At 32.8% G+C, this 26,859-nt stretch overlaps 1 protein-coding gene and 1 pseudogene across 2 annotated transcripts; one reads left to right on the forward strand and one right to left on the reverse strand.

Annotated features, from left to right (window-relative positions):
• Positions 1 to 972: 972 nt before the first annotated feature.
• Positions 973 to 22,337, reverse strand: LOC125820697 (uncharacterized). 2 transcript variants are annotated; one of them, XM_049500118.1, is made up of 8 exons: positions 22,129 to 22,332; positions 20,646 to 20,959; positions 20,409 to 20,494; positions 19,432 to 19,578; positions 17,551 to 17,653; positions 7,694 to 7,806; positions 7,010 to 7,122; positions 973 to 1,361 (listed from the first exon to the last, which is right to left on the reverse strand). In XM_049500118.1, exons 2-7 carry the CDS (start codon positions 20,869 to 20,871, stop codon positions 7,027 to 7,029), a joined length of 771 nt encoding a protein of 256 aa, XP_049356075.1. In that variant the 5' UTR covers positions 20,872 to 20,959; positions 22,129 to 22,332; the 3' UTR covers positions 973 to 1,361; positions 7,010 to 7,026. The 2 variants fall into 2 exon arrangements, with proteins under 2 accessions (XP_049356075.1, XP_049356076.1); XM_049500119.1 differs by lacking the exon at positions 973 to 1,361 and adding an exon at positions 6,877 to 6,895 and having other exon boundaries at positions 22,129 to 22,337.
• Positions 9,527 to 10,125, forward strand: LOC125820699 (60S ribosomal protein L44-like; annotated as a pseudogene).
• Positions 22,338 to 26,859: the final 4,522 nt, after the last annotated feature.

Raw genomic sequence — 26,859 nt, forward strand, 5'->3', positions numbered from 1 at the left:
AACTAGGATAGCTAGTAAGGGGACAAGACAAAGCACTCCACCTACTAGAAGATAGGGATGTCAAAAGAATATGAAAAATCGATCGAATCTATCCGAACTTATTTATGCTATTTTTTTTATAAAATCAGTGGACTTTTATTTAAATGTATAAATGTCCCGAATAATTGGGATGGTCTTTTTTATTTATGAAAAAATCAAAAAATTCCCAAACCAAACCGAATAACCTTACATATGTGTAAATATATTTTATATATTAACAAAATTTTAAATTTAATATAAATATATTTTATAACATTTATCAATATTAATATAACTTAGGTCCTAGGCTTCTAGTGACTAGACGACTTTAGGTCTTTGCTCTTTAATTAGCCTTTACTTAATTAGGTTTAAAATTAAAAGATACTGTAATAGATGCTCTATAAAACAATACAACAAAACCTATCCAAACACTCCTATTAAATATTTAAGATCAAACAATACGGCAACAAGGTTTTACATTCTTGTCTTTTTGGTGAAGAATTAAAGTGCTTCTTAAAGAACATAATTGTCAAAGAAATATATTACTAAAAGTATATTTTGAGGTAATATTATAAAAGTAAAAAAAATGAAAATTAACTAAACCGTACCGATACAGAAGAGAAACCAATATGATTTGGATGATTTTAAAAAGTCTAATTTTGGTTATACATTATAAAATACCCAAAAAATTGAGATGGTATAATTTTTAAAAAATAATCGACCGAACCGTACCATTGACACCCCTACTAGAAGGTACACACTCTTACATACTAACTTTCTATCTTAATTTGTGTCCTCCACACTTTTCTATTTAAGGTCAGTAAATTATATATAAATTCAAATTTACCAAACCATCAAAACGATACATCTATAGATAATATAAGTTCATTTTAAAAATAATTTGATACACTTCTAAAAATTAGACACACACAAATTACCACTATAATATCACTCTTTCAGTTTTAATGTTTGTCTTAGTTGGATTAACTTGAATTTTGAGGTCTTGAACAAAAGTAGTCTCTTATAGAAAGTGTCATTGTTTTTGAAACAGACTAAAAAGAAAACAAAGTAAAAAAAGCCCTTCTCAAGTAAATTGGCCAAACACTAACTCAATAACCGAAACTCTTTTTGGCATGCAGCACTTTCCAAAATAAACCAATTCTGAAAGTTTCACCTAAAACAGATGTTTGGGTGGTTTAAAAATTATAAAAAGCATCTGCACCCCTCCAAAAAGCCCTGTTTGGGTTAGTACACTCTACTGGCTTCAATATCTTTTGGCAGCACAACCATATCCTTCCGCTTAAACTATAGCTATATATAATCCAGTGAGGGTGAGGTAATTGCTGCATTGGATACAAAAATCAAAACTATTCAAATAGTACCAATAATACAAGTAAAACACGAAAACATTTTTAAAATATAGAATAGAACTCAAGAAATGAGGATGTGCAATTATGATATGCCATCTGTTTTCTCACAACTATGTAACATCTATGTTTTTTTGATGAAGTATGTAACATTATGTGAGATATATTAGTTTCAAAATAACAGTAAATAACTCTTAGTGTAATGACATAACACTTGCAATATTATCTTGGTTGTACCCCTTCTCTAATTTACAAAACACTTCGTCTAAACATAACATTTCCTATATTGGGATTCCAAATCACTTAAAAACTTTTAGGGAACTAGTATCAAACCTCTCGATAATAACCTTCCCTATATTTTTTTGGAATTTTATAGCAACCGACTCAAAGCACTATCCCGTTTTGATGGAGTTGCACCAAGAATCAATCCTCAACCCGTTTTTATTTTGCCTTGGAGATGGATGTTTTGATGCGACATAGTCTAGGTGAGGAGCCATGATGTATGTTATTTGCGGATGACTTAATCTTGTTTGACGAGACTCGTGATGGAGTTAATGCTAAGTTGGAGATTCGAGGACAGACCTGAAGTCTAGAGGGTACAAGTTGAGTAGGCTCAAGACCGGATACCTTAAGTGCAAGTTCAGTGATGTGACACATGAGACTAATGTGAAAGTGAGTCATGATATATGTGGCATCTAAAAGAGAGGCGATTTTAAGTCTCTTGGGTCGATTATCCAGGGAAATGGAGAGATTGATGAGGATGTCACTGTATTAATGCAGGGTGAATGAAATGGAGGCTCGCTTCCGGAGTCTTATGCGATAAGAACGTACCACCTTCACTTAAAAGCAAGTTCTACAAAGTGGTAATTAAACCAACTGTGTTGTATTGGGGAGAGTGTTGACCAGTCAAGAACTTTTAGATTCAAAAGATGAAAGTGACAAATAGATGGATGTGTATGTGGGTATGCTAGGAGAGATATGATTAAAAATGAGGATATCCAAGACAAGGAGGGAGTGACTTCAGTGGAAGACAAGATGCGAAAAGCGAGTTTGAGATGGTTCGGGCATTGTGATGAGAAGATGCATGTATGCCTAGTGCGGAGGTGCGGAGGTGCGGAGGTGCGGAGGTGCGGAGGTGTAAGAGGTTGGTTGTGGATGAATTCAGGAGAGCTAGAGATAGACCAAAGAAGTATTAGAGAGAGGTAATTAGATAGGACATGGTGTAGTTGCAACTCACTCAGGACATGACCTTAGATACAAAAGTGTGGATGACATAAATTTGGGTAGAAAGTTAATAAGTAGGAGTGCTTTGTCTTGTTGCTCTTATTAGTAGTCGTAGGACTACTCTTGTAGTTTCTTGTTTTTCGATTTCTGTTACTATCTATTATCTGATGTAGTTCATTTGTTGTAGTATTGCTCTATTTTTGACTAACCAACACTCTACCATATAAAACAATGTCAATCCAACCACCACTCTATAGAATTTACCTTTTGTCCATGGAAGTTTCTTTGGAAGACTAATGCTCCTACGAAGGTTATGCATTTCACCTGGTTGGTAGCTAGAAAGACAAATTTGACTCGAGAAAGATTGAGAAGAAGAGGATTTCATTTACGTTCCACATGTTTGTTATGTGAGTCTAACACATAGATTAATAGCCATTTGTTTCTTCATTGTTCTTTAACTTATCAATTGTGAATGCCAGTAAACACTGTGGATCTTCTCAAGAGCTGAAATAGTTTGAGAGGTATAGTTAGACAGAAGAAATGACGGAAATTGGTTTCTGCCTTTATATGGTTGACAGTTTCGAAAGAGAGAAACTTGACCTCCACACTCTCCTATCAAGTGTTATGTCCTTGGTAAGCTGAGATTGCTTCATGTCCTGCCTAATCACTTCTCCCTGAGACTTTTTAGCCCTACCTCTCCCTCTCCTCATGGCCACCACAGTCAACTCTCACGCCTCTTCACTTGGGCCTCTGTGTATCTCTTCTTTACATGTTCGAACCATCTCAACTTCCCTTCCCACATCTTGTCCACCACGGGGCCACACCCTCCATGGATAATGCCAAAAACTATGAAAGACTTGTTGTTGAGTTGTAAGAGTGAGAAGAAAGAGAAGAACGTGGTTCCACTTACATTAATGTGGGTAGTTTGGAGAGAGATTTTGAAGGAGTAAAGTTGAGTTTCTTTCAGATGAGGAGTAGTCGTCGTTCCCTTATTTTCTTTTGGTGCACACAAAAAGTTCCTTTTGGTTCTTCATAGATGATTGAATGGAGTTTGTAGAGAATCATTTCTTTATAGATTCTTTACCTTTTGGTATACCCTTGCAAATACGACCTGTTTGATCTTGTTTATGAATGAAAGATTTTATTTGATAGAAAAAGAGATATAATTTTTAAGTTAACAAATAATAGGTCCAAGTTCCAACATTTTGACCAAATATTTTTCGATACATACTATGGTGATTAAAAACTTTTTCATTGAAAGATTAGTAATGCATTCATCACTTAAAAGTTTATAATGCATTTTTGCAAGGTGATTTACATGATGAAGTTTATATGCAATTGCCTGAGGGATTTCCTAGTCAGGGGGAGTCAGTTGTGTGTAGACTAGTAAAGTCCCTATATGGTCTTAAGCAAGCAAGTAGGCAATGGAATTTGAAGCTATGTGAGACACTTTTTCATTCAGGTTTTATTCAAAGTAGTTTGGATCATTCTTTATTCATCAAGAGACAAGGTTCAGATATAGTGGTGATATTGGTTTATGTGGATGACATGCTGGTCACAGGAAGTAACATGGCTCTCATTGAACAAACAAAAGCTTCTTTACACAAGGCTTTTAAGATCAAAGACATTGGTGAGTTGAAATTCTTTCTTGGAATGGAGTTACGCAGATCAAAAAAAGGGTTTCTGATTTATCAGAGAAAATATACACTAGAAATCATCTCACACTTGGAGCTAGGAAGTGCTAAACCAGCTTGGACACCACTTGAGGCAAACATGAGACTTACAACACAAGAATTGGATGACTCAATAGGAAGAGCAGATGATGAGTTTTTTTGAAAACATAGAACAATATCAAAGCTTGGTAGGAAAAATGCTATATCTCACATTAACTAGACCAGATATAGCTTTTTCAGTTCAAACACTTAGTCAGTTCCTACATCAGCCAAAAAAATCACACTGGGAGGCGGCAATCAGGGCGATGAGATATGTTAAAAGAGAACCAGGACTTGAGATCTTGTTGAGCAGCCATAAAACAAACAAGTTGAGTGTTTTTTGTGATGCAGACTGGGCATCATGCCCTAACACAAGGAGTCTCAGGTTTTTTAGTCAAGCATGGTGATTCCTTGATATCATGGAAATCCAAGAAGCAAAATGTGGTCTCCAGAAGCTTAGCAAAGGCAGAGTATAGGAGTATGGCAAATGCAGTGTCAGTGGTAGTATGGGTGATTGTATTGATGAAAGAGTTGGGGAGTGAAATAACTGATCCAGTCATGATCTTTAGTGATAACAAAGCAGCATTACAGATAGCAGCCAATCCAGTGTTTCATGAGAGGACAAAACACATAGAAATTGATTGTCATTTCATAAGGGAGAAAATACAAGAAGGTATGGTGAGGTCAGTGCATGTGACCTCTAAGGAACAACTTGCAGATATATTTTTTTTGACAAAGGTAACAGTTTTGTGTATTAATATTTAGCATTAAAGGCTGGGATCCCAAACTTACATCATGGAGCTACATACAATAGCGTGTACTTAAAACAAAACTAAACTAGATCCTACTTCATCTTACAAAGGACCTAGGATATCTCTAACCGCTATAGGATCATCTACATACTCCGAACTACACCAATAGCAAAAAGTGATTATGCAGTTCATTTTAATTCTGTGTAAAGGACTACTAGTTCTCTCAAAGCATCTCATATTTCTCTCCTTCCATATGGTCCACCAAATCACTGCTGGGACAATCCTCCATCTGCTTTGGTCTGTACTGCCACTGCCTTCATTGTTCCAGCTTTCTATAGCCTGACTTGCCCTTTGTGGCATGGTCCAGTTTGTGCCCCTGAAGCTGAATATTTGGTTGGCAAGCTAGGTGTGTTGAATGTTTTTGCACCCACTAGCTTGAGGGGGAGTAATGAAATAGGGATAACTTGATGATGATGATGTGTAAGAAGGGTATTTGAGTAATTAGCAAGCTGAGTTTGTTAGTATAGTTAGTAAGAAATACAGTTAGAAAATGTCAAGTTCACTGGTGTATATATATGCATCAGATTCATTGTATTGAGTCAGTTTTTTCTATTCCAATAATAAGATCAAACACATTTCTTCTTTCTTCTTCACTGTCTATCCTTCAATGGAGGTTGTGTAAATTTGACAATTAGGGCATATTTGTATTCCATTAGCCAAAAGTTTTCCATCTTTTAAGGGTCAAAATTTACTATTATTAAAGTCGAGACCCGGTTAGAACAATGGAAGGTGACTTGGAACACTTTCCAGTCATGATGGGGTTTGCACCAATGATCAACCTTTAATTTGTTACTATTTGCCTAAGTAATGGACGAATTGAGACGACACATTCAAAGGCAGGTGCCGTAATGTATGCTATTCACATATGACATAGTACAAATTGATGAGAAACAAGTTGGAGTTAACGATAAGTTGGAAGTTTAGCGACATGCTCTAGAGTCAAAAGGTTTCAGGTTAAGCAGAACTAAAATAGAGCACCTGAAGTTCAAGTTCAGTGACGTGATGCATTAGACAGAGGTGGAAGTGAAGAACGATACCCGATTCATACCATGAAAAGAAGCTTCAAGTATCTTGAGTCCATAATCTAGGGAGATGGGGAGATTGATGATGATGTCGCACATCGTATTGGAGCAGGGTGGGTGAAATAAAGGCTCGCATCCGAGGTGTTGTGCGATAAGAATGTATCGCCAAGGCTTAGTGGTAAAAAAAAATTGGTACATAGGTATTGAAAACACTAGGGATGTGCTGCAACTATATTTGTAGAGAAAAATCACCACAACCAAACAAAAGCCTAGAACTAATTCATGGTGTCCTATCAAATCCAATAAAGAAAATTCCTCCTCTAAAAAACATTCTTTATACTATAAGTGGAACAAAAGTAAGCACTTTATCTTAATATCCTGCTACTTCTTACTTTTCATCTCTTCTTGAGAAGAGGGTCTAACTGAAACAGTCCCTACCTTGTGGGATTATACTGGGTATGTTGTTGATTGTTGCTATTATAGGTAAAAAGTTGTTATAGAGGTAAAATATAACATAAAAGATAGGTTCCTAGAAAAAATTGGCTTTTATAGTGAAGTGTTGTTATATAAGGATGATGTTATAGAGAGGTCTGTTCTCTAATCTAATATGAGTTAAATTACTTCGACTTCACATTCTTATAACAATTTGAACTAAAACATTGAAACTGATAATTAAACAAGCTCAGCATCACTTCAGAATTTTTCTTTTTCAGATTAGCCTTCTGTCCCCGTTCCTGATACTGTGAAAGGGTGGAGTAGCATAATTGTGTGCAACCAAACATGTCAATATGACCAAAATTAATGTGCAACTTCAGCGTATAAATATCAGATGTCATTGTAGCTAGAGTACCTACCTAGATTGCCATGAATCTCAATAGAGCCCCAACATTCTTAGCTCTGTAACGTGATTAGGATCAAGTTCTGGGACATCTTTCGTTAACCTTTCCCGATCTTCTACCACATATTCCTGTCAATACAACAATAAAAGTGTAAGCAAATTAAACATGTGGGTGGGTGGTGGGGGTCCTTTGGTTTTGCAATATATGAACATTTGATCTCCATATAAAATTCCATATCAATTAAACAACATTTGGTTTCTGATGTAAAATCTATACAACATTTAGTACCGGAAACCAAATATTATATCAGTACATATATTATATGAGCTATGCAGCATGCAGAATTTGAAACCAGAAATCAAACAAATGTATACAAATTTCGGTTTAACTTACACAAGAATCTATGAATATAGAATGTAGGATATGAAAACCTGTATAAGCATACATGGATATGAGCATCTAACTACATTAACAATCCATGTATCTATATTCATCGCATTCCTACTTTATTATTCACCCCATCAATCCTTGCATAGTTATTCACCGTATAATTAATCTCGGACCATAATTCTCGTATAACTAGGCCATAAACCAAACAACCCCATTACTATTAAAGGTGAAAGGGACGGGGCATAAACAAAATAATGCCAAAGTCCATGATGCATAAGCATGTCTGTGTCTTAGCAGTAGATGCAACACCTTCGTGAGTTCTTTTTTGGCAAGGACATGATAATGGCGTTCACTGATTCTCTGTCCACAAATTATTGCTATGAAGAAACCATAAAGCAAACCCACCAGTACAATTGCCAAAACTGCAATCAAAGAAGACATATTAGTTGGCAAGTTAATGAGGGTAAAGGCTCACAAATCATTTTGAAGGGCACAATAAATCACAGGAACACATCTAATCCACCAAACATTATTAGAATGGCTGCATTAGACCGCACACATTTTCCTTTGTCGGTCTTCTCTTCTTGATAAACATCCCATACTATCAATTGGATCTCAAATGATTAAGAAAAATAAGAGAGCATTATATCTTGATTGCTTACGATCACTTAAAGATACAGGAGGTACTGCACCCAACCATAGAACAGTAACATTACTGTAAAACTTTCCATAGATTCAACTCTAGTGAATAAGAAAGAAATACGAGAACCATAAGACCTACATCTCAGAATTGTTTTTTCCTCTTGTTCCTGTATTCTCTTGAACTAGTTGACCAAAACATTTCATCTCATGATCACCTCACATAATGGTTAAATTTTAAAATATTGTATATTGCAATCAATGTATCCAAGTGTCTCCATACCATTAAGGAAGGGCATAGGAGATATATGTTTACCTTTTTCATGTATATATCCATTAGTAAAGGAAAGAATTTCTATGTTAGGGTTTTCTTGACAGATAACCATCATTAATGGCAAATCATCATGGAAAAAAACAAGACCTCACTAAAAACAGAGACAATGATGATATCCCTAAATGCATCTACAAGTTCCACATTTTAATCATATGAAGATAACAGTTTATTTAGAAGTAAATAAGAAAATGTATAAACAGGTCTTTGTGATAAAAGGTCTAAAATAAAGGAAACTTGAAACTAGAGGATTGACTAAGTAGACATGTTGTATTCATCACCTAACTTTTCTCAAGGAGCCAACAACTTTGATATAGTACTAAGGATCATAACTTCCACCATGCATTTGAATAATGCATTTAGTATGGTAGTCGGTAGACATGGTCTCTTTGCCCCACTTGCTTCAACTACAAAAAGGGACAAGTAAAGATGATAACTCATGAGTACACTTTCAACCAGTTTGAGCTCCACTAAGGTTCAAGTGGTCCTTCCTTATTTTGAGCAAATCAACCACAACATACCCAGTGAGATTCTCGTCGGGTCTGGGGAGGGTGGGTGTACGCAGACCTTACCCCTACCTTGTGTGAGGTAGAGAGGTTGTTTTCGATAGACCCTCGACTCAAGAAAAGCGTTTTCAAAAGAACAGATTTAACAAATACAAGAATAAAAGCTACGATGAAAATAATGCAGAAAAGAAAACTACTGACAACAAAAATACTAAAGATAACCCCAAGTAAAAGAAACAACAACAATAATATCATTGGAGAATAAGATAATAATAGACTAATAATAATGTACTTATAAGTAGAAGAGGGAGCACAATGTGCTCTAAGCTAGAACCATGCTCACCCACCGGAAAGGGCAAAATTGCTTGACTACCTACTCTAACCCTCGACCCTATCCTCAGCCTCCCTGCTTTCCTATCTAGGACACGTCTTCCATGAGCAAAGATGTGTCATGTCTAATCATTTGAACATCTAACTAATTGTTACATATCAGGTTGTTTTAAGTGAACATAAACAATAAGTTTTTGTCAATGCATGAAATAAGAACAACACCTCCATCACAAACAAGTAGGATCAGGTATGAAGCCTCTATACTCATTTCCAATTTTCAATAGTTTGTCTTTTAAGACAAATTAGGGATTCCTTGAACCTGGAGATTTTTCTACATCTGACACTTATCCTTACAATGGTATATATATATCTAATCAAATCAAAAGATCCCTTACTGGGCACCAGCTGAAAGGAGATTGTGCTCTCTGCTATTTCTGTCTAACCTCTCGGCCTTTGAATATGGTGAGCGTTCCTAATACATAGAAAACTTACTGCAAGTCCAAGGAGTGTAAAAAGCACACCTTGCATAAGGTCACACAATACAAGAAGGGGAAAGACAGCTTGGCTGCTCGGGGTAAGCATCGTTATAACAGGAAGCAGTCTGGTTATGGTGGTCAGACAAAGCCCATCTTCCACCAAAAAATGCTAAGACCACAAAGAAGATCGTGATGAGGTTGCAATGCCAAGGCTGCAAACATGTTTCACAGCACCCAAGCAAGAGGTGCAAGCATTTTGTAATTGGTGAGGACAAGAAAGGAAAGGGAACCTCTCTTTTCTAGATTGCCTGTGAAGTCACCAAGAACTTCCCTTTTTTTGCCTTCTCTTATGTTGCAATGTTGAACTTTGGTTATTTTGGATGTTGGTTTTTTTATGTTACATTGTCTTGCAATAGATGGTTTTCCGTTATGATAGTTATATGAAGATCCTATCCAAAAAAAAAAATTTTGCAAAGACTATACCAAATATAACTAAGAATGTGGAAACTTATGCACGGGATGGAGACCTTGAGCTGGGAACAAAACTAAGAACAGTCCATCAAATTAAACAGCTCAATAATCTGCTGAAGGACTTATTGTGGAATTAATATTTTTTTTGAGATAAGGGTAACTGACTTATAGTGGAATTAATTTGATTCCAACAAAATGGCATTACCTATATGGCTCCCTAATTTCCTCTGTGATTTGTTCTTCATGAAGTCCACAATGAAATTATGTATTAAACTGTTGAAAAGGCAACACTTCTCTTTTCATTGTGCAATAGGTGATTAGTATTTTTATATCCAATTTGTTGCCATCATGTTGATTATTTTTTTTATCAAAGTGGTGTCACAATTTCACATAGTTTTGATAATTAACATCTCAAATGATAATCATAAAAAAGTTAACATCTCAAATGATAGCAGGTGGGGACAACAGTTCATGACTTCTGATCAACAAGGTTATTAACAAGACAGCAACTAGGCATCACCTATCAAATTCACCACTGTAGAAGTATTCTCATTGATCAGTTCATGGTAAACCTTTCCTCTCTCCTGGAGGCAGGAATCCGTTTTATATATCTTTGTGTTGAATGCGGCAAAGTAAGGCCAGCTTTCTTGAAAGCAAAACAAAGAACTAAAACTAACAACTGAAAAGCTGCCAGCACCTTTTCCTATCGACCGACATTGTAATTCCACCCTATTCCCCAAAACTGAATTATTGTTCTTCCCCCAGTGTATTCTTTCCAAAAATACATTCAATAGTATCTGTTGGGTTTTAAAAGGTGTGAATGGAAAATGAAGAGTTGCGACTTTTATGAAGAGTTGTGACTTTGATGAAAAGTTGCGACTATTATGAAGAGTTGTGACTTTTATCAAAAGTTGTGACTTTTATGAAAGGTGGTGACCTTTCCGAAAGATTGTGACTTTTCAAAGGTTTGTGACCTTTCCGGTAAGGCACAATAAGAACCTTGTCACACTACCCTCTGCTTTCTATAAATTGATGGATTTCCTCTCATTTTAAAAGAACCAATTTCTGGACTTACTAAATCTAGTATTTTAAGTGTACTTTACTGCCGTTGAGTGGCTCGCTGACATCAGCGTTTTGGGTATCAATACACTGGTGATTGAGATCATTCTATCCTGGGAGGACATATTCCAAATCAAACCTCGGATACTAGAGGGGAATAATTTCCTTAAGGGGACACTGTGCATTCAGTGAGCTTGATCTTCTTTCTGTTTTTCTAGATTCTGGTATATGTTACAGATTTTAGATTTGTGAATTAATTTATGTTCTTCTGTTCTTCACTGGTTCATTAAACTTTGGTAACTTCGTGTTTCTGCAAAGTTTGTTGGAATCAGTAAGATTCTTTAAACACAGATTGACAACAATCTTCTTTAAGAAATTCTAATCTGTTTCTGATTCTAGTTTCTCTACTAGTTTTAATTTTCTAGTTGTGAAAATGTTCTTAAACTTTATTGTGTCTTACCAAGTTCTTCAAAGTTTTGTTCTACGTATCTTAGGAATACAAGATGAACAACAATCTTAAGGAAATTATTATACTGTTGGTATTTCTTGTATTCTACTGATTGAGAGAAACAGATCATGGAAGTAGAAGATTAATGCATTACTTCTCCAGAATTCGGTGCTTTGTTTAGCAAGGTCGAAGTGAGAATGTATAGAAAAGGTGGTGGTATTCCGGTTAAAGATTACACCAGGTAACCTTCTTATTATTTTGTCTAAGGAGGAAAATAGATTCTAAGAGTTAACAACTTTGATTTTTTATCATGTGTATCTTTGGAAAAAGATCTGCAAACCATATATTGTGGAATGAATTTTGCTTGGCAAATAGTGTTGCCTTTAAAATTCTTTAGTTTGCAAAATGAGAGATGCATATTTTTATTTGATAAAATAGTATGTCAAAATGTTATAGTTGGAAGGCTATTGAAAATAAAAACATTTCTATGTGATAAAGAATATGTTTAATTTTGCTTGGAGATGAAAAAAACTTTTGTAGTTTTGTACTCCATGTGAAATTTGATTGTGTCTGATTTTTGTAGACTAAAAACTTCTGTAGTTTCTACTCTGGATAAATCAGACTATGCAATTGGTTTGAAAAACATGAAAGCTTCACATAATAAGTCAATGTGGTACTTTTGACTTTCTATAAACTTCACTGTTATATAAAAACAAATTGTACAAAAAAAAAATTGTCTTTATTGTTAGTATTCTAAATACAAAGTGGTATGTCTATTTGTGATAGAGGGAAAAATACCAGTGACTTAGAGTTTGTGATTTTGTGCCTCTATGGAATGAACTTTGACACTATGTAAAGATTGTCAAAGAGAATTGAAGCAATATAATTCTTTTTTGAGAATAATATTTCCAAAAGAGGTTTCATACTGCCAATGACATTTTGATAGTTTGGGAAAATATGTGGAAAAACTATTTTCAAATACTTGAAAAATATTTTTGAGATCACATTTAAAGTATGGGGGTTCTTTGCTTATGATAAAGATAAAATTAGACTTGGTGTCTAATTTAATTTTGGAGCAAAAAATATGAAATTCAATGATACTTTTGTATTATGTTAGACCCACAAAATTCTTGGAGTATATTCGGTATTGTGGTTGTTGAGTTTCTCTATTACTAGTATATGATGTGACTAGTATGAAACTACCAAATTATATATATATACTTGTTCAAAATAATTGTGTTCTTTTATGAAAAAGTGTCACTTAAAATGTTGTGATTTTTCATAAAAAGATATGTCTATTATAATAAAAGTATTTGCATAGACATGAATATTGGTGAATAGTTATTCGTTATGTTTTGTAAAAGAAACATTTGGACTATATTGCCTTTATTGGACCTGATTAAACTTTGTTCATGGGTAGTTCTATAACAATCAAATTGAAAGTTACGGAAAGGTCCTGCTGAAAAGGACATTTGACAAGGTGATGACTTTAAACAATGTTTGTGTCATACAAAATTGTAAGAAATAGGAACAAATATCTGTGAGAAAAAGGTACCTTGCGGAGAGCTTTTCAAACTCAATATTTTTATTTGTTCTTACTTGCTTTAGTCAAACTGTTTGTGACATGAACACTTGGGACATGTCAATTACAAAACCTTGTAAGGAAAACTGATCAACTTAGAAGTTTTGTCTAACTTTGAGTGCAATAAATAAAAAATGTCAAGTTTGTGTGAAATCTAAGTATGCTGAGCATTCTTATAAATCTGTTGAAAGAAATTATAATCCCTTAGAATTGATTTACACTGACATTTGTGATATGAAGTCAACACCATCTCGTGGTGGAAAAAAGTATTTTGTAACTTTCATTGACAATTGCATTAGAAACGACTATGTCTATTTGCTGAATGGTAAGGATGAAGCAATAGAAACGTCTAGACAATATAATATTGAAGTTGAAAATCAGTTGGGAAAAAGATAAGAAGTGATAGGGATGGAGAGTATAAATCTCATTTTTCAGAAATATGTTTGAAAAGTGGAATTATCCATCAAATTGCTGCCCTATTCACCTCAATCTAATGGGAAAAAAAAACTGAACTTTGAAGGAAATGATCAATACATTACTTATAAGTTCTGGTTTACCACAAAACTTGTGTGGAGGACCTATCCTTACTGCAAAAGGGAACAACAAAAAGTTTTGCCTTTTCATAAAGAAAGCAATAAATTTTTTTTGTTTTTCCAGGACACATTCTATTCCATATGAGAAATGGAAATGAAGGAAATCCAACTTGAAATATTTCAAAGTGTGGGGGTGTCTAGCCAAAGTCCAAATTCCTATTCCTAAAAGGATTAAAATAGGACCTAAGACAGTGGACTGTAATATTAGACTTGAGTAGTCTAGTGAAAGGTCTAAACGACCTTGGAAAGAACAAAAGAAGAATGTACTTAATAAAGAGATTTCGAGGTGTAGTAAATGTCAAAGGACATCTACTTTCCTTTAATATGATTTTGTAACATTTCTTGTGTCTTCTGTAGACTCATCCTTTTGGACAAATGGTGTTAATAGTGAGATTGGTTCAATCTTGAGCAATCCTATTGGAAGTTGGTTGATCTTCCCCCAGGAAATAAACTTTTGGGTTAAAAGTGAATCCTCAAGGTTCAAGTCCCACACCATGCAAAGCGAAGCCCGGTATTTAAGTGGAGAAGGGTAGAGGGGCGGGCCCATTATCCACCGAGTTTAGAAGGATGTGATTAGTTCAAAGGGCGGGTCACAGACGAATTTCTCGGTTATCAAAAAAAAAAGTGAATCCTCAAAAGGAAAATGAAAGTTGATGGAACTGTTGACAGATATAAAGCAAGACAAAAACAAGGTCTTGATCTATTCGACACATACTCGCCAGTAACTAGAATTACATTCATTTGGATGTTAATTGTGTTAGATGTGGTATATAACCTCCAAATTCATCAAATGAATGTGAAAACAACTCTCTTAAATGGAGAATTGGAGGAAGAAATTTACATGGAACAACCCGAGGGTTTTGTGGTTCCTGGTAAAGAAAAGAAAGTGTGCGAACTTGTTAAGTCACTTTATGGACTAAAACAAGCGCCCAAACAATGACATAAGATATTTGACCAAACTATGTTGGTAAATGGATGTAAAAATGATGGAAGTGAAAAATGTGTTTACATTAAAATCACTAGGTCATTGTTTGTTTGTATAATTGGTGATATGTTGATCATTAATAGAGACACTAATGACATAAATGCTACTAAACGTATGCTAGAAAGCAAGTTCAGAATGAAAAATCTTGGAGTTGTTGATGCGATCTTAGGTATAAGAATCCTTAGAACTCCATAATGTTTAGCATATTCGCGTTCTCATTGCATTGAAACGGTACTTGACTAGTTCAAATATTTGGATTTCAATATTGTCAAGTCTCCAATAAATGTGAGCTTTGCATTTCAAAAGAGTGAAGGCAAAAGTGACGCACAATTGGATTGTGCTAGAGTATTGGGAAGTATGATGTATATCACGAAGTGTACGCGATCAGATATAGAATTGGCTATTAATGAACTAAGTCGGTTCACGAGTGATCCCAATTGAACTCATTATATGACAATGAAAAGAGTTTTGGAGTATTTAAGAAATACATAAAACTATGTCTTGCATTATAACAATATCCAGCAGTATTGAAAGGATATAGTGATGCGAATTGGATCACCGGACAAATTAAGTGAAATCCACGAGTGGATATGTATTTACTCTTGGTAGAGGAGCAGTCTCTTGGAAATATTCCAAAAAATAAAAAAAACATGTATCGTTAGCTCTACAGTGATCTCTGAGCTAGGTGCTCTAGATAAGGTCGGTGAATAAGGTGAAAGACTCCGGAATTTCTTGATAGATATTTTTTTTTAGCCCAAACCATTGGCATTAGTATGCATACACTTTGATAGTCAAGATGCAATAGGTAGGGCATGGAGAATGATGTATAACGGAAAGTCTCGTCATATAGGACATAAACAAGATACCGTTAGAAAGCTACTCTCTAGTGGAATTATCAGAATTGACTATGTAAAGTCAAAGGATAATGTGTCGGATACACTTACAAAAAGGCCTAACTAGAGAGAAAGTTTAAAGATCATCTAAGGGAATGGGTTTACGGCTTAGGACAAGTCATCATGGCGGTAACTCTATCTAGCAGACTGGAGATCCCAAGAGCTAGATTCAAGGAGAAAAACAAAGTTGTGACTGACGGTTCGGCATTGTCAACAAACTCAATCCATTCTCATGATGAAGGCAATGCTCAGGAACAAAGATACAACATTAAGGCTTGTTAATGAGTTACTAAATCTTAATGTTTTTAATGATTTGCTAAGTTTGGCAGATTTGACCAAATAGTGTATCTACGCGATAACACGGTTAGAAATCACCTATGTGGGTGTAAAGTGTAAGCCGCTTCAAAGAGAATTATTGTCAAAAGCCTATTCTCTATACACTCACGAAACCAGAAGGTGTTCATAGTTGAAACAAACACAATCGTAAGAACCATAAACGGTAAAGGGTTAATTGTGTGACATATGGTTGTCTAGGTATACACCAAAGCTCGACGATTCAAAGATATCGCATCTACCGATTGACCGAGTATATCCGACATATGTTCACTATGGAAAGTCCAAGGGGAAACCTACTTATCCAGATGCAATTAATTCTTGCTTGTAAAGTACACATACTTGTCAGTTTCTTTGTCTTGGAGTCATTCCCCATTCATGCGGGGGATTGTTGGATTTTAAAAGGTGTGAATAGAAAATGAAGAGTTGCGACTTTTATGAAGAGTTGTGACTTTGATGAAAAGTTGCGACTATTATGAAGAGTTGTGACTTTTATCAAAAGTTGTGACTTTTATGAAAGGTGGTGACCTTTTCGAAAGATTGTGACTTTTCAAAGGTTTGTGACCTTTCCGGTAAGGCACAATAAGAACCTTGTCACACTACCCTCTGCTTTCTATAAATTGATGGATTTCCTCTTATTTTAAAAGAACCAATTTCTGGACTTACTAAATCTAGTATTCTAAGTGTACTTTATTGCCGTTGAGTGGTTCGCTGACATCAGCGTTTTGGGTATCAATACACTGGTGATTGAGATCATTCTATCCTGGGAGGACATATTCCAAATCAAACCTCGGATATTAGAGGGGAATAATTTCCTTAAGGGGACACTGTGCATTCAGTGAGCTTGATCTTCTTTCTGTTTTTCTAGATTCTGGTATGTGTTACAGATTTTAGATTTGTGAATTAATTTATGTTCTTCTGTTCTTCACTGGTTCATTAAACTTTGGTAACTTCGTGTTTCTACAAAGTTTGTTGAAATCAGTAAGATTCTTTAAACACAGATTGACAACAATCTTCTTTAAGAAATTCTAATTTGTTTCTGATTCTAGTTTCTCTACTAGTTTTAATTTTCTAGTTGTGAAAATGTTCTTAAACTTTATTGTGTCTTACCAAGTTCTTCAAAGTTTTGTTCTAAGTATCTTAGGAATACAAGATGAACAATAGTATCTAAAGATGTTTAGTCAGTTTATTCTCCTAAACACAAATCAAGGCATTTACAACTTTTTCCAGAAAGAAGAAACTGAAATTGAAACAAATTCTCCCACAACCAAACGGTTTCTAAACCAAGCAAACCTAGGACGAATCTAAGAAGCCGTTTGATGGCACATAAATCTTCACATCAACAAGGACTATACAGCTAAAGTTTTTATAAAGGTCAATGATCAAAACTTCATATATTATTACATTTTTTGACAAAATGACGATGTAACCAAAAGGTGATTTGTAAACCAACAAGCATAGCATTAAATGGTCCACAAGTTCTAACGAAGGTTAATCTGATGGATCAAGTCAGAAAATACCTGCCATTGTATAAAAGCCATATGGATGCTCTCGGTAGCCAAACATTTCCCTTAGCTCCTCTCCATAGAATTTGTATACAAGTATACCTAAGAATGCTACAATCTGTGATAATTGTTCATTCAACAATCAGCAGGGACAGTTACTGGAAACAATTGATATGCATGGAAACAGTTATATCATTATACAATATCAATAAGTTGCAATCATACAGAAAAAAAACTCCAAGAGTTATATATATCTCATTGGCTCCTAGGTTTAGCTTTCCTGCCTAGGTTTTGTACATTCTATGCTCAACGCAGATTCACTTCCAAGCTTCTTGGCATAAATAACTTTGGAAACTCTTTGACGTTATAATAGGAAAGACTAGAAGAAGGGCATGCCTGGTCCACGATAAAGATGAAAGAATTGCACAATGCTTTTTGCCCAACCAAGAGGTCTAACCTTATGGAAGATCTCTGAAAGGAAAAGCACGGTCTAGCTCTAACAATAAACTGTATAAGGGCATGGGAAGAACTAAGGGGGTGCAAAAGGGTTCATCTGAAGTCCAAACCCCATACAAGGTCAAACTTATTTTTTTAATTTATATAGTAGATGATGAATCCCCTGGATTTTTCATGCATTTACTTATTTCACTTTTTAATCTCTTAGTAAATCATGACTTCGCCACTGAATAAGCGGGCATATATTTCTTAACAAAATGGACAACTTTGTAAAAATGACTTCATAGGAATTGGAGGGCCAAGTGACCTAGTATTACACAATGTATTTGCCAAATTAGCTATGTTTCATTTACCTACATTAGAGAGGCTTGAAATATTGAACAGATGAGAGAAACCAGAAAAAAAAATGTAAGAAATTTCAAGGTCTTTAACCTTTTAAACCTACTTATAACAAACAAACTTCACCTATGCAGCAAAACTGATCCAATATCAAACCTGGATAAAAGCAGGACTGCAGTCGGTTGACCAACATAAAAGACAGTCTAACTGTAATGCATCTTATAAGTTTGATGGATGCAAAGAATCATATAACTGATCCTAGCTAATTTGGATTGAAGCATAATCGAGTGATTGCAGGTGAAGAATCTTTCGAATCTTGGGCACACTATTTCTCCATGAAATGAATCCCATGCCCTTTTAAATGAAATTTTGTTAACATACCATAATAGCTAAAGGAAAAGGCTATGGTGATAGACCCCAAAGAAGATACTCTTGCTCACACCTTAGCCGAAAACCATTAATAAAGAATTAATTCTAAACAAAATGCTAGTACATGCCATTATTTTACTTTATCAAAAAAAAAAAAAAAAACCAGTAGATGTCAGGCCTCTGCTTTTCTTTACATTAATGAAATTGTCCAGTCTGGAAAATCTTTAGTAACCACAATTAAATAAGAACAACAATGAAATGGCTCTAGGCTTCACAAACTTAACTCATTAACACTCCCAAAGCTCCGTTTTGAAGCAAAAAAAGAAAAAGGTGCAAACATTCAAGATAATCTTGTGCTTGGCAGTAAGTGTGAAGCTCTTCTAATTTGAGAAACTTATGGGGGCTCTTGTTGACGGCCCTCAATGTCTTCTTGTTCATTACGGTAAAACCACCATCACAAGCATAGTAATTTACTGATGGCAGTACAGAAGAAACATATCCTGTCGGCATTGCAAATCTAGCTTTGGACTATTTTGAGAATTATCTAGCTTTGGACTATTGAATTAAGGTTTTAAACAAGTGGTAAATAAATATAAAGCAAGAAGAGCATAAACGAGAAGTACAGCTATATCCAACTTCTGTACCATAAACTATACACCACCTTTTAACTACAATACTGGTAGGAACATAAGGCAGAATGGAAAATCTGGCGAAAAGAAATTATGTCCATACCAACTGGACAACGAGAAAAATGAATGCATGGTCTCTTGCCACAAGGAACTGAAATTTTAATCTCAACCACCAGCGATCAGGTGGGACATTTGCCCGTAATATGAACTTTGCCCTGCATTCGGTACAGTGAGCAAAAGCAAATCCCTCCTAGAAAATGGAGCCACAAACACATTAACAACATTACAAAACCAAGAAGATGACAACATGTCTTATACAAAGTACAACCATTAATGAAAATTTCAATGTATGTTATCTCTTTATCTTCAAAGAACGGTTGTTAATGCCAAAAACTTCCAAACTCAATGAACTAATGAGATGTCAATTGATAGCTAATAATATTGATCCCAAATTACTGCGATGAGAAAGCAAGTAAGCAACCTGATTAAAAAAAAAATACATCACCCAAAGACTCAAAATAGTTCAATAAAGGATAGTTTCGAATTCTAACTATCTCCACAGATACATGGAGGGAATCTTAAATATGAGGGAATAATTTATAAGACAGAAGAAAAGGAAAAAGAAATAGAGTATAGCAACCTAAAAATAAAAATAAAGAAAATAACACTCTCATTGCATCTGGTAAAACTGAAAGGATCTCACAAACATGGAATTAACACTTCATGAGATTGTTTATCACTTCCTTCAATGGTATAAGGGCTAACAAGCATAAAGTACCTTGTTTAGGTTCAAGGGTTACATAGATAAATATAAACAGCAGATGCGCTATGAGCACAGGGTATTTTATGACATACTAGTTCTTCATAATGGATAACTTTGTATATGCTTTCCAGATACTCTGACTTCCAATGTAAAGTACTCTATGCATTTCTTGGTGATCTTTTGATGTAAACTAATTATACAGCAGTCTGAGTTTGATGAGAATAAAATTTAAGTTCTCAAACAGAATCTAATTTTCTGGCTACTTCTAGGACATGCCACTGACCATTTGTAGATAACATGTATATAAGTTAATTCACCTTAGTTGATCTCCAGTTATCGAGACATGATCTATGGACATACTTTTGTGTTCCTTTACAATGGCAGGGTGCAATCAGATCTTCTCCTGAAAAAAAATTACCAAATTCCAGCTGTTAGTGCAGTAACAAAGAATAATTCCGAGGATATATGTAATTCCAATCATGTAGCTGAAAAAAACAAATTCTCATCATTATCTTCCTTAATGGTTTACACAAAACTAAGTGCATAATCAACACCTTCATTGTCCAAGCATATGCGACACTGGAACAGTTCAGCATGTGACAAAGATTGAATTTCGTAGACTCCAACACTTGGCAGGTCACCAGCAGTCTCCAAACAATCCTCAGTAATTTCAGTTGAATGTGAAGTGTCCTCAGATTCCTCAACAACCGCAATCTGCGATAAGATGGGCTCTGTTTCTGATCTATCCACTACCAGGCTATCATTTGACACTATTCGCATCGCGAGAAATCTTGACTCCAGATTATGCTGTAAATCTCATCACTGGGGCGATTGTCCCTACAGACCATTTCAGTAGAGACAGGAAAAACTGCAAACAGTAAAATAACTGAGAAGATCAGGAATTTGAAGCCCACTTATAAAGCAACTGCTTAGGTTTGACTGCTCAGGAACAGCAGCTGATTGAATAATATGCACAGCACCAACAACACTCTATTACATGTGGATGCTACGATCACTGCTAAAATACCATCTAGTTATTGCTGGAAATGCTTCATGGGCATTATATTTGTGCGAGATGATCTGTTCTCCTAAAATACATTGTCATCATTGAAATAAGCATTACAAAACCATTACGATACAAATGACCTTGTAGCAGCATAAATTTTGACTATATTATAATTTATAAGCCTATTAAAGAACCCTGTGATGATGAAGGAAATCTCTCTCAGAAAGGTACACCGCATCTGATAAGAGTACATACATTTTCAGCAAGAATTTCATTTTTCTATAAACTTTTTGACCACCAGAGTGTTTCATATGTAGAATTATGCAAGGCCAGCCTATGTGATGATATGACTTTGTCTAGATGAATATAGATATCTTGTGACAGACATTATATTGCGTCAATGGAATTCATTCTTTGCTTGTAAGAAGAGATATATCAATGACGGAAGAGAACAATTTTTAATTTACAACAAATTCATTTATTTTTTCACCTTATTCTCTGAGGGTGAACATATCTTAGAGGGTAATTTGTGAATTTGTTGTACAAGACTCAGGGCAAAGTACAAAAGAAGCAAAGATGATGCGAGTAGTCTAAGCACACTCAATGCCTCAAAACAACAGCTGAGTGGTAGCAGGTGACTAGTGTCTTTCCGGATAAATGGCACATCAACTACAGGAAAAGGTAACAACCCAATGTGGTGAATTGCTTGACCTCGTCATGGTGATATTAACTCTTTGTAACCATTATGTGCAGTGATTAATAGCAGGCCAGTTTAATGGTGAGAGTAAGAAATGACGAGGGACATTGTGAAAAAATCGGTATAAGCTAATTAAATTAAAAAAACTGTTAAGTAGCAAACCAAAAGGCCTAGGTAGGGGTTGAGATAATAGAACAAGCAATAAGTTATCCAGAAATTGAGTCCAACTCCGAAGGAATCAAATGGAATCTTGTATTAAGCAGTTTTAAGCTAAGAAACAAAATGAATCCAAACTAAAGAACAAAGCTCGGTGGTGTAGAGGGATAAGACTAACCTGATATATGTTCAGGAGTAGTTGTTGATCGGGAGATGCTTCGACGAAGACATTGGCCAAGTTAACAATGGAAATGAAGCGAATAACAATCTGATAATAGCCGGAGGGCGGCGGCGGAGCTTGGAACTTTTGCCGGCACAAGGAGATCGGCACCAAAAGGGGCCTGGAATTTGGAATTGGAACTCGCAAACGACAGGACACGACGGGACTTTTCCAATTATTGTTTTTTCATTATTAGTTTTTTAAAGTTAAATTATATTATATTAATTTGATATCATATATATTATCATATATATATATATATAAAAGAGAACCTTAGGCTTACCTACGTAGCGCCACCACAAATCAGAATTCACTTTTAATTTGTTTATTTTCAAAACTATCCTTCCGCTTTCATAAAAAGTTGTGATTTTTATAAAAAGTTGTGACTTTAATAAAAGGTTGTGACCTTTCTGAAGGATTGCAATTTTTCCAAATAGTTGTAACATTTCCGATAAGGCACAATAAATATTTGTTCACACTACCATTTGTTGTCTATAAATAGAGGGATTTCCTCTCATTTTAAAACAACGAAAATTTTAAACCTCTTCTTCCTCTTCACAATTAAATATAAATATTTGTGTACTTTACTCATGTTGAGTGATTTAGTGACACCATTGGTTATGTTACAGATCCTGATATGTATTTTTACAGTCATTAATTTATGTTTTTGTTATTAAGGATAAATGATAAGATGTAATAATTTTCATTTTCCTTTACATTATTAATCTTTTATGTATGATAATTAGTGTTTTAGTTTTAGTAACTGATAGGTTTTAAGTATTATTTTATATATTTTGTGATATTAAATTTCCGCACGAAGCGCAAGTAATTTTACTAGTATATAAATATAAGAGAACCTTAGGTCCGCCTACGTGGCGCCACCACAAATCAGATTTCCCTGTTAATTTATTTATTTCCAAAACTAGTCTTCCCCTTTCATGAAAAAATGTGACTTTTATGAAAAGTTGTGACTTTAATGAACAGTTGCGATTTTTATGAAAAGTTGCGACTTTTATGAAAAGTTGCGACTTTAAGGAAGAGTTGCGACTTTAACGAAGAGTTGCGACTTTAACGAAGAGTTGCGACTTTTATGAAAAGTTGTGACTTTTATGAAAGGTTGTGACCTTTCTAATAAGGCACAATAAACATTTGTTCATACTACCCTTTGTTGTCTATAAATAGAAAGATTTCCTCTCATTTTAAAATAACGAAAACTCTGAACCTCTTCTATTTCTTCTTCCTTTTGTTCACAATTAAATATTTGTGTACTCTGCTCATGTTGAGTGGGTCACGGATAACATTGCTTATGTTACAGATCCTAGTATATATTTTTACAATCATTAATTTATGCTTATGTTATTAAGGATAAATGATAAGATGTAATAATTTCCATCTTCCTTTACATTATTAATATTTGTTACTGTAATCTTATATGTAAGATAATATAGTGTTTTAGTTTTAATGTTTGATAGATTTTAAGTATTATTTTATAAATTCTGTGACATTAAATTCCCGCGCGAAGCGCGGGTAATTTTATTAGTTTTAAATAAAAAATTTAGATATTTAAAAATTATTTTAAAAATACTATAAATTACATTTTTTTGCATATCAATATGATAAAAAAATACATTGTAAAATGTTAGTTAGAGTTCTTATAGTTTGACTCTAAAAAAAGATATCATGACAATTAAAAATAGACGAGGAGTATAAAGTATAAATGTTACATCGTGTTTTTTTTTTTTGGTTTTGTTTTTTTAATAAATACGACCATATATGTGTACCACTAATATATTTGCTTTATTTGTTATCATAAAATAGCCTTTTAAAAAACATAATTAATGCATGATTTTTTTGAGCTTTTGTACGACGCTCATTTTTGCAAATTGATCGCTATTTAAGAGTTTTTTAAAATTAAATTTGATAAAATTTTACATGAATTAATGTTAATGTTTAATAGGAAACTAACTCTTTTTTTACTAGATATAGGACCCCGTGCCAGCACGGGGCCCAAATATATATATATATATATATTTTTTAATTTATGTCATATTATGGAATTTGAAAAGTTATTGAAATTTTTATCTGATTTTAAAAATATTTTAAATTTTTAGCTATTGTGATTTGTAGTACTTTTTTTTTACATAATTTAGAAAAAAATATTTATTACTCTGTTTGTTCTAATTTATGTGGCACACGCAGAATTTTAAATATTAAGCATTTTTTATATGTCTCTTTAATATATTAAGTTGTTAATTATTGTATTTTATTTTATATTTTGAACCTAAATTTTTAATAATATATGTTATTTGCCATGTCCCAATTTATGTGACATTAATTGACAGATTTGTTGGAGTCGAGAGATTTATTTTGTTAATTATTGTAATTTATATTTTTTTTTTCCGTCAATTTCAAACAATATACGTTGTTAATTGATAGAATACTTTTAATGTAATTTTTTAAAAAAAATATGTGTGACTCTCCATGTCCCAATTTATGTGGCACATGTAAAGTTTTGACAATTAACCAAAATTTTAATACATTTAAAAAAATATTTTTAAGTCGTTAAATTTTAAGTAATAAGTAATTTAAATTGTTGTATTATTTATTACAATTTATAATACTTTTAAAGTAGTTAAAATATTGTACAATTTATTATGATTTATAACACTTTTTTTTTTAAATTTATGTCATATTATGGAATTTGAGAAGTTATTGAAATTTTTATATGATTTTAAAAATATTTTAAATTGTTAGCTATTGTGATTTGTAGTACTTTTTTTAACATAATTTTGAAAATAATATTTATTAATCTATTTGTTCTAATTTATGTGGCACATGCAGAATTTCAAATATTAACCCTTTTTTATATGTCTCTTTAATATATTAAGTTGTTAATTATTGTATTTTATAGTACATTTTGAACCTAATTTTTTAATAATATATGTTATTTGCCATGTCCCAATTTATGTGGCATTAATTGATAGATTTGTTGGAGTCGAGATATTTATTTTGTTAATTATTGTAATTTATAATTTGTTTTTCGTCAATTTGGTTGACTATTTTTTTTTATTAATTATTGTAATTTATTGTTTCTTTTTCGTCAATTTCAAACAATATATGTTTATCATATAATCAATTTTATGTGGTACCAATAGAATTTAGAGAGTCAATTAAATTTTGTATATAAGTTTTAAATAATTAAGCTGTTAATTATTGTAATGTATAGTATTACTTATAGTATTTTTAAATATATTTAAATATTATATGTTAGGTTTTTTATCCTAATTTATATGGCATTGATAGAATTTAAAGTGTCAAATAATTGTTAATTATTGTAATAGATAATATGGAGTATTTAAGTCATTTATAGTATAGTATAATTAATATATAATATGTAGTATTTAAGTGTTATATTATGGAATTTGAGAAGTTATTGAAATTTTTATATGATTTTAAAAATATTTTAAATTGTTAGCTATTGTGATTTGTAGTGTTTTTTTTTTATATAATTTTGAAAATAATATTTATTACTGTATTTGTTCTAATTTATGTGTCACATGCAGAATTTCAAATATTAACCATTTTTTATATGTCTCTTTAATATATTAAGTTGTTAATTATTGTATTTTATAGTACATTTTGAACCTAATTTTGTAATAATATATGTTATTTGCCATGTCCCAATTTATGTGGCATTAATTGATAGATTTGTTGGAGTCAAGAGATTTATTTTGTTAATTATTGTAATTTATAGTTTCTTTTTCGTCAATTTCAAACAATATATGTTGTTAAATTGATAGGTTTTTTGGAGTGGAATATTTTTTTTATTAATTATTGTAATTTATTGTTTCTTTTTTGTCAATTTCAAACAATATATGTTTATTATATAATCTATTTTATGTGGTACCAATAGAATTTAGAGACTCAATTAAATTTTTTATATAAGTTTTAAATAATTAAGCTGTTAATTATTGTAATGTATAGTATTGCTTATATTATTTTTAAATATATTTAAATATTATATGTTAGGTTTTTTATCCTAATTTATATGGCATTGATAGAATTTAAAGTGTCAAATAATTGTTAATTATTGTAATAGATAATATGGAGTATTTAAGTCATTTATAGTATAGTAATTAATATATAATATGTAGTATTTAAGTGTTATATTATGGAATTTGAGAAGTTATTGAAATTTTTATATGATTTTAAAAATATTTTAAATTCATAACTATATATTTCAATGTACAAGATTTTGATAAAATAAAATCTTTAAAGTTAAATTATAATGTTTTTGAAATTTAAATTATTAAAACATATATAATGATTTTATAGAAAAAATAATATCATATAAAATTAAATGAAAAGGATAATAAATTCAACTTTTACCATGATAAGGTTGAAAAATATTATTTAAGTGGAAGGAGATGGGGCCCACTTTTGGTAGTAAATCCTAGACTCTTCTTATTTAAGTGTTATATTATGGAATTTGAGAAGTTATTGAAATTTTTATATGATTTTAAAAATATTTTAAATTCATAACTATATATTTCAATGTACAAGATTTTGATAAAATAAAATCTTTAAAGTTAAATTATAATGTTTTTGAAATTTAAATTATTAAAACATATATAATGATTTTATAGAAAAAATAATATCATATAAAATTAAATGAAAAGGATAATAAAT

The sequence above is a fragment of the Solanum verrucosum genome, unplaced genomic scaffold (genome assembly GCF_900185275.1).
Source record: "Solanum verrucosum unplaced genomic scaffold, falcon-dt-bn FXZP01000117.1, whole genome shotgun sequence".
NCBI classification, from domain to species: Eukaryota; Viridiplantae; Streptophyta; class Magnoliopsida; order Solanales; family Solanaceae; genus Solanum; species Solanum verrucosum.